The sequence below is a fragment of the Eutrigla gurnardus genome, assembly GCF_963514095.1.
Source record: "Eutrigla gurnardus genome assembly, chromosome: 18".
Lineage (NCBI taxonomy): Eukaryota > Metazoa > Chordata > Actinopteri > Perciformes > Triglidae > Eutrigla > Eutrigla gurnardus.
The window spans coordinates 4,307,845-4,317,460 of NC_139929.1; the positions used below are offsets into that span (position 1 = coordinate 4,307,845).

At 42.5% G+C, this 9,616-nt stretch overlaps 1 protein-coding gene across 1 annotated transcript; it reads left to right on the plus strand.

Annotated features, from left to right (window-relative positions):
- Positions 1-4,336: 4,336 nt before the first annotated feature.
- slc35g2b (solute carrier family 35 member G2b) lies at positions 4,337-7,431 on the plus strand. The gene is made up of 2 exons (XM_084033382.1): positions 4,337-4,713; positions 5,884-7,431. The coding sequence occupies exon 2, from the start codon at positions 5,911-5,913 to the stop codon at positions 7,159-7,161; it is 1,251 nt and encodes a 416-aa protein (XP_083889508.1). The 5' UTR covers positions 4,337-4,713; positions 5,884-5,910; the 3' UTR covers positions 7,162-7,431.
- The last annotated feature ends 2,185 nt before the right edge of the window (positions 7,432-9,616 follow it).

Genomic DNA, 9,616 nt, shown 5'->3' on the forward strand with positions numbered 1-9,616 from the left:
ATTCATGCACAGAATAGGGGAAACATAATACATGCATCGGGAGTTGGACAGGAAGTTCCCCGCTAAGGCAAGCAGCTGCTTTGCGATAGCTTAATAATTACCATACAAAGTAGAGAGAAACTCCGCTCTCATTCGAAATTCCCTCAGAAAGAAATGATAAGCTTCACTGTCCATTGAGTTATGAAGAGCTTTTCACAGGCACAGCTAAGTCTCACGGCAAACTAGCAGGAGAAAAAAAAAAGACGAAAGAAAAGAAATGAACAGCTGGAGCTCCAGGATCCAATTATGCTCGGGATTGTGGGCTCGCTGGAGCTGATGATATTGCAGTGAATGAAAAAAAGTTGTGTGTTAAAACTCATCATCTGCTACAGCAGGTACAAGGTGGATCAGAGGTTAATGTTTAAAACATGTGTGGAGAAAACTCTCCTTAATCATAATAAGCTTCCCACAGCACATTTGGGTTCTTGTTGAGGTGATACTTGTGTTTACTTTGAGTCATACTTTGTGAAACATTAACTATAGGACTGACGACAGCGAGAAAAGCTGTCTTTAAGTCGCCACAGTAGGCTAACGTTAAAGCTAGCCGCATTAGCTTGCTGTCGTGCTAACTGGCTAGCTTGAATTCTTTGCTAAAAGCGTTGGTGGTGGTGGTGTGAAAAAATGTGATAAAGACTTTTACTCTAACATAGTTGTAGTCTGTTCTGTTTTAGCTACCCAAATGTTAGCATGCTAATGTGCTAAACTTAGTTTGTGACCATATATTTACACCTTCTTAAGATTAGCAAATAGCACGCTAGCATTTTTATTGTGAGCATTTTTCAGTGGTATGCTAATATTAGCATTTAGCTCAAGGCATCATACTACACTCGTAGTAATTGGTGACTATATTAAAGCATTAAGGAAAGCAATGCTCAGACTGTATGAACAATGATTATTGATCATATTATTATAATTAATCCATAGATAGACAGAAAGGAAAGTCCTCACTATGGATGTAGGAATCCTCTCCCATCTCATACATAATTTAAAAGGCTCAATTTAGAACAAGTGCTGGGTTGACCCATTTATGATTCATAGAAGAATTAGACACTATTTGGCAAATATACAGAAACAAAAATGCAGGTAGCTTACCAAAGGGGATAAAGCTATTCTTAAAGAAATGTCAGGAATTATATGTGTAGTAAAACATATCTAGCATGCTTAGATAGCAGTGGTCTTGTTGGTTAATAAGGGAATAGTCTCACTATATGACACTTGTTTTCCTCAACCATTAAAACGGATAAAATATGAAATACGTCTATTCTCTCACCTCCAACAAATTGCTATTTTAAACCACCGTCTTCCATTCCTTCCAATTTATTTGCTCTACATCAGTGACACCTTCCCCATTCTCCAAATCCTTAAGTCGCTGTATGAGCCTGTCAGTCATTGTACCAATCGAAGGGATGGTGGTTCGTTTTTCTGCTTTCGGGCCATAAAACTGATATAACTGCTTCTTCAATGACAGGTGGCCTGAGCTCCAGACGGGAGATAAACGAGCCACATGTTCATCGTGAACCCTTTTTCACGATGGACAGGGTTGGGAAAGAAAACGACAGATGAGCAATAGAAAACACGCCAAGGCCGTTATGTTTTTTTCCAATAGCTCACCAAAAAGCCCATGGCGGTAACAATAAATCTCATTTTCAGTAGAAAATAACTCATCAAAAGAAAATGAAGAATCGAGCAAGAGAGATATGAGGTGACGGTTGCAAAGACTGGTAAACAATCGTTGAAAACTGTTTTTCAGTAACAGAAATGAAAATGCACAAAAAGGGAATCTATAAAAAGACCACAGTAGAAGTTTCTGTGGAAGAAAATGTGAGTTTTTCTGTCTTGAGTCTAAGTTAAGTTCATTAACCACATGCAAATGCAAGTGGGGTGCTGTTCCTGCACCTACTACATAATTATCAGTTTTGTATGCTGGATTTGTTCTTCCTTGAAATCTGTTAGTGATGCAAAAAAAGTTGCACCGCAACTTTGCTGCACCACAGGGGCCAAAACAACAAACAGAACCTACCATCGCCGGCAATTTGCCTTCATTATGTCCTCATATCTGTTTTAAATCGGCCGTGTCCGCACATTAAGCTGATGAGCTCGGGCACGGCGAGGTGGGTTGGGAAAGCTTCTTATATAATATACAATGCAATCAATGTACTTTTTAGTTGAAGGAAAGCATCTGCCAAGTGAAGCCTCTGCTAAAGCTGCCTGACATCAGATGAGTGGTCAAGATTAGTGAAGCTTAAGGTGCTGTCTCCCTAGAGAGAGTTAATGGAGCAGATTCATTCCCCTGTTAAGTGAGATAATAAAAGATAAAAAAAACCTCCAGCAACACTTCCTTCTCAGGAAATGTGATGTAACCAATGAATGGATCTGATTTTTCTTTAAAAGTTTCATTGATGATGAGGCTGTTGAGAATCGATTGTGTTTTATCCCTCCCTTAATAACACAAAAGTGCAACGGGATGTGGTTTTAAAGGGAAAAGTTTGACATTTTGGGGAAATACTGTATGTCTTTGCCAAAAGTTGAAGTATATTGTGTCTGTCTAGTTATGAAGGACGGATTTAGACTTCAATATCACAGTCATGGCAACACAGGATGGTCGACATGGTGATATATATCGCTTTTAATTATTCACTGACATTTGAATTATTCAGAAAAACACATAAATATGACAAGCTCTGTAAGTTATATGCCAATAATTCTATCCTCTATCATAACCACATGGCTTCAATATATGTTTTAAAGTGCATCATCTTGCTGATTGCTTCAGACCCATTAACCTCTTCATCTTCCGCAAAGTTGACTCGCTTACTTATTCATTTCTTCATCACATAATGAAAGAGTCAAAGCAATTATCGCGCCCGTAATAGCTCAATCACGTCCCTCGAACTCCACATCCCCCCCCCTCGTTGCCTCATCGACTCACCGCAAATTGTTTAATGTAAACGTTGAGTTAATTGCCACAACATCACAAGTCGCCTCCCTCGGTGCCAATTCAGATCACAGCCGAGTCCACGGAGCCAACAACAGTACGGTCTGAACCGGCAGCCCAGGCTCCTCTTGCTTTGCCTGGGGGGGTAAACTCAATCTAATTTTAGTGCTTTCAACTTCCCCCCATACTTGAATGTTTGCTTGCCTTTCATCAACATGCGGTCAGCGTGAGCCGCCTCCCTTTTCCTTTGAGGTTTGTTCTACGTCAGCATTCAGTACATTTGGCTTCATGGATGCAAAACACATGTATTTAGAAAGTGAATGAAGTCCTAAAAGAGGAACAGGCGCTTCATGTGTTCTTGGCTCTCAGGAAGAAGAGATAAAATGAGCACTGCACACGAGGGAGAACCGCCGGTCTCACGAGAGGATCCCATTGAGGATTTGTGGGAATCCCAATCACCTCAAGCTGCACCAAAAGAAATAGTCATGTTAATCTGGTATATATTTAAATATTCAATTTATTTATGTGGCGTCAACTCATATAACAGAAGTGATCTCCTGATGCTCGTCATGTCTAGACGTACAGAGACCCAGCATTACCTCATGGATGAGCACCGGGCAACGCCGGTCTCTGGGTGGGCAGCCATCTGCTAGAGACAGCAGCAACAATAACAACAGCTATTATAATAGAAAAAGGACTAATAATATGATTATTAACAGTGGATATAAATAATAGAAATATGGGTAACACTTTAGATTAGGGAACACATATTAACCATGAACTATTCGTATTAGTTTATTCTTATTAAGTGGTTTACAACAACCTAACTCACATTAATAAGCAGTAATTAGGAAGTTATTGATGAAAACTCTCACAGTAGTTAATGGCCCGGTAGTTGCAGAATATGATCATACAGAATAAGGCATCAGTAAGTGATTTATAATGGCTTAAACAGCCAATATGCTACTAATATACATGCTAATAAGAAACTAGTTAATGGTTAATATGTGTTCCCATAATAGAAATAAAAGCATGTGTATTTGCAGATGGGGGGCTCAAACATGTGGCAAACAACACTAGAAAATCAGTAGCAGGAATTAGACCCCACCCTTTAAACATGGGCCACATCATTACATGGGCCAGTGTCATTCAAAGTGCAATCAAGCTTGATGCATGTGACATCTTATTATGATTTCCTTCATCGCAGTATAATTACTTCAACTGGGCAAATCAAGTCCTCCTCCTGAAGTGGGATTTAATGTTATGAGCATGATGATGATGATGATGATGATGGTGATGATGATGACTGGCCGACGCACATCCATTTTCCCTTCTGAGAGATGACGGTCGAGGTGGGACGCGAGTCTCGGGGAGGAGGATGAGGAGGAGGATGAGGATGAACCACTGGCTGTGACAGCGACAGTTGCTTCTCTCCCGCGGCTCTCCAAACCTCCAGCTTCGTCGTCACCACCTTCATCATCATCATCATCATCATCATCTTCATCACCACCGTCCTCAGCACAAGCGGCTTCAGCCTCAGCAGCAGAAGCAGCGTCCGTCGGCAGCGTGGAGAACAAATAGGCAGCAGCGACGCATCTTGAAGAGGCGCTCCTCGGCTCGGAGGGGAAGATGGGGAAATGGCAGTTGGCCAAATGTAAGGATCAAGAAATCAAAGGAGGGCTCCGTTTATGATACAAACCCCGGTTTTTATGCAACAAGAACTATTCAAAGAACAAGAGGTAAGACGATGCTGCACTCATAATAAAAGCTTATTATAATGCATACAGGACAAAATGTCCATTCATAACGATTTCTTAGAATCCAGGTTGTTCTTTGCCAGTTAAATTAAACTAAAATGAAATCATTCACGTGACAAGAGCTCGCGTTAATTGACCTGAATTATAACCCAAAAGGAAATAATGTGATTTTTCTTCTGTTTTGCATCGAGTTTAGAAAATACTATATATTTATTGATTTTTTTCTTTGGCAGCTAAAGATAATAAGCCCGTCGTTAAATTGTCTATAAGTGCTCATGGCAGCTTTACGATGTCTTTTCGGACTCAACGAGGCAAATTTACGTTTTTATCATTATCCTTCGACCTAACATCATATTGTCATCGTTTATTATGAAGGATCAAGTTTTATTCGTGCATATTTTAAAAAAGGAGGAGCATACAAGGGGAGAGGAGGCAATAAGAGTACCTATCTGCCCCCTTGTGGTTTCGGTTAATGCTGTGTCTTGAGGGATATGAATGAATGTAGTAATAATTCACTTTAATTGTCATTTATTCCTGATATCTACAAGATTTTCTTTTATATATATATTTATATATATAGATATAAAATCTGTGGACCACCTCTGGTCATCTCCCCCCTTCAACAAAACCTCATTGCGGTTTTAAAGCAAGCGTGTGAATTTTGTCATGACTGCAGGCACCATTGGAATTATTCAGCACCATTTAACCCCTTTCACTCCGTCCCTGTCGCCGGCTTTTGTTAATTTACGGTGTGCGACTCCATTCATGTCGTAAGTGGCCCCACGTTCATGTGTCGTTCCCCTCTGTGGTTTCCTGTTATGTAATTTCATCCCCATCAGACTGCATCATCCTCAGAGTGTTTGCTGCTTGGCTTCCATGAGCTCGCATGGGATATTTATAGAAAGTAACACAACACAAGTGTAAGGCATAGGCGGAGTGAAAAAGGTAAGTGAGATAGGGGTGATACGGTAAGTGTGTGTGTGTGTGTGTGTGTGTGCACGTGGGGGTGTGAAGGGTGGGTACTGATTATGCAAACATGTCTCTCTATTTCAGCAAAGCTGTTTTGACTGGTTTGTAAATTCAAATCCGACCACAGTTCAATTTATTTGAATGTTATTACTCATGCTGCAATGATTTGTATAATTTTTTCAGATTAGCCCATCTGAAGCATAAGGAACCATGGATGTATCTCCGTCCTCGCTGCAGTATGGATCCAAAAAGCGGGTGAAGATCCACCCAAACACGGTGACGGTGAAATACGCCACCCACTTCCCCCAGCCCGGCGATGAAGGGTACGACGACGCGCCCTCTTTCGAGGAGTTTGGCGCCTTCGCGGAGGCCAACGTGGGAAAGAAGCTGGTGTCGGAGAGCAAAGGTAACAGGACTTTGTTCGGAACCATGGAGACCCAGCCTAAGCAGCCAAGCGTGCAGAGAGACAAGGGGGTCGAGGGCCAGCTGGCGAGCTTCGGGGAGGCGAATGTGTTGGCCTCCAGGGTGACCTGGATGGCCTTGTTCGGGGCGGCGGTGGCGCATGGCTGCGTGGCGTTGATTACCCGTCTGGCGGCCGACCGCTCCAAAGTGCCCTCCCTGGAGCTCCTCTTCATCCGCTCCGTGATCCAGGTGCTGTCCATCCTGGTGGTCTTCTACTACCAGGAGGCCCCCTTCGGCCCCAAGGGCTACAGGCTACGTCTCTTCTTCTACGGTGTGTGCAACGTCATCTCCATCACCTGCGCCTACACCTCCTTCGCCATCGTACCCCCTAGCAACGGCACCCTCATGTGGCGAGCCTCCACCACGGTCTTCAGCGCCATATTGGCCTTCCTGCTGCTGGACGAGAGGCTGGGCTACACCGACGTGGTCACGGTGGTGGGAAGCGTGTTCGGCCTGTGCCTGGTGATGGTGCCCAACGTGGCGGACGAGGAGAAGTCCAGGTTGGGGTTCTGGAAGGAGGCCTTTGGCTACACAATGACAGTGATGGCCGGCTTGACCGCCGCCCTCTCCATGATCGTCTACAGGGCCATCAAGGAGCGCGTCAGCATGTGGACGGCGCTCTTCACCTTCGGCTGGACGGGCACGGTGTGGGGCGCCTCCACCATGTTCATCATGCAGGAGCCCATCATTCCCCTGGATGGGGAGACCTGGGGCTATTTAATTGGGATCTGTATCTGCTCCACTGTGGCGTTCCTCGGAGTCTACTACGCCCTAAACAAGTTCCATCCAGCCTTAGTCAGCACAGTGCAGCATCTGGAGATCGTGGTGGCCATGTTCCTGCAGCTCATCGTCCTGAGGATGATCCCGTCCGTCTACGACGTCATCGGAGGCCTGGTCATCATGGTCAGCGTCTTCACCCTGACAGGCGTCAAGCTGTACAGGGTGAGCAGGGCCATCCGGCAGGATTATCAAGAGATCCTAGACTCGCCCATCAAATGAGATTTTGATATGTCAGCCGATATTTGTTTACAATGTTGCTTGGTTGTGCAATTTAAAAAGAATGTCTGGATCTTCATCTGATGATTTTTTTTGTATTGTTGTGTTGTTGGAAGGGTGCCAGTTGTGTAAGTAATGTCTTAATATTTGTGTGTGTGAAATAAAAGACAAAAATGTAATATGGTGACAATGCCCCCCCCAACCCATCCCCCGATATAGTTCTGCTTTAATGTCCAATTTTGTCAAAAAACAAAATGTGCAGCAAAAAAACAATTAATTTTTTGTGATTTATTTTTTGCTCCAACATTTTAAACCGTATTGAATCGGATCTTGTGATTGACAGTGTAAACTCCGTATCCGTCTGTTGTCACACTGCCACGGTTGTCAATCTGTGTAAATGTCCGCCCAGAAGTCATTCATACCGCATACAAGGAATGAAAGAATTAAAATAAACACCACCCATGTTTCATAAAATAACGGGTATTGCTTTTCTTAGCCTTAATCTATTGCGTGACCAAAAAAAAAAAAAGCCATTACAGAGGAAACAGCATGAACAGGGGTGGATATATAGCTTATGGCAAATCAAACCTTATTTTGTAAACTAGTCATCTGTAATATTCCATGTACTTATTTCTCCCGGCAGCATTTTTTTTTGCACAAACTCTACTTTCCAGTTTTCTTTCTTCCTCTCATGTCAGTTCTGGCCCCGGCAGCCGCTTGATATTTAACACTAGTGGTTACATCCCGGCTTCTGTTTACTTTCAGACGCATATCAAACTAATGCCCAGAGGCAGGGTGCGCTGTATTGAATTAAAGTCCCCTTTAACCACATGAGTCCATCTGAGTTTCCTAGTGGACAATTCCGCGGTTGACCAGTGCTGTTCCCTTTTTCTCTGTGCAGAGAACCCAAGTGAGTCTTTGTGATCCCCCTCAGGCAAAGCGACAGTGATGGCATGAAATAAAGACAGAACGGTGATGCAGAGCAGATGAAAGAGGGACGCGTTTGCTATTCGACACCGACACAACGTGGATGTTCCACAAAGAGCCCAGCAGGTGGCATTCACAATCCACTCCAATGCTCTGTCAGAGGTAACACCTCATCAGAATAAATCATGAAGTCTATATCCATTGGTTGGTAATACTGGCTGAGGACAGTTAGTGCATCAAAGCAATTTAAAGACAACACACGTTTCATGCAAAGTGAACAGAGGCAGAATTATTAGACAAATGTATGACCTGATAACGTGTCATAAAGTATGACGATGCATGTTGAAAGAGGAAATAATCAGCCCTGCTGCGGTTAACCACAAAAGCAGAGGTGTTGCTGAAATCAAATCATTCTGCGTGATGACAATCTCCTATAAGCGATGTCATAGTCAATAAAACCATGAGTTTGACCTAAAAGGTCAATTCATTGACAACCAAAGGTTGAATAACAGCTATCATAAACCAATAATAATAATGTGATATTCACTTTTACTTTAAAGACACACGTTGCCTGTCATGTCACCTTTTCTTTAAAAGTGCTATATTTATTTTTCAATCTAAAACATGTGAATAAACTGAGATAACGTGGGTTTAGTCTCCATTATGTGTGTTCTGTCAGAGTCTTGTTTCGAGATGCGATGGGATTGGGTGCAGAAAGCAGAATATATGAAGAGGAGGCCCATCTGTTTGAGCAGGAAACAGACGGCATCCTGCAGCGAGCTGCACGACCTTCCAAATTACTCTGCAACCCTCTTCACCACAGACATGTTTATTAGAAGTTTCATTTCCCAGGAGGGGCATGAATGGAATTTGATTATGAGTTATTCTACGTATATCTGCGGGTGGATTATTATTTTTTCTTGAAAGGCTGGGTTAACAAGATAGGCGCTATAACTATATATATATAGCTATATATATATATATATATATATATATATATATATATATATATTTGTGGTGATATGGCATTATAAATAAAAATAAAATTGAATTGAAGATAGATAAAGATAGATAATATATAAGGTGGAATTTTTTTAGTTGATTGTCTATACCTTTCCCCTATTTTTTGCACCTTTCCCTGAATTATTCAGGATGACACTTTAAAGGCTTCCAGTGGACTTCATCTTTTCTACAGGACAGCTGATTCTGAGCTTAATTAATCAATAAGTAATGATAATATTAAGTATAAAATAATACGATATATCTGTATATATCTCTCTTTACACACGTGTTTCTTTAATAGTCTCAATCATGTTGCCTTCTTAGCCACACAAGGCAAAAATCGTGATGGATGCTTATGGGAATGCAAAACATCAGCAGCTGCAGTTTGATTGACGGACAGCGCCGCCGTCCAATCGGCGCAGAGTCGAGTCCCCCCTGTAGCCAATGGGGAGCGAGTGGGCGGATCCTGGAATCTGAACAGCTTGTGAGGCAGGCTGCTGCTGCTAGCTACTAGCCTAGCTTTGCTGCT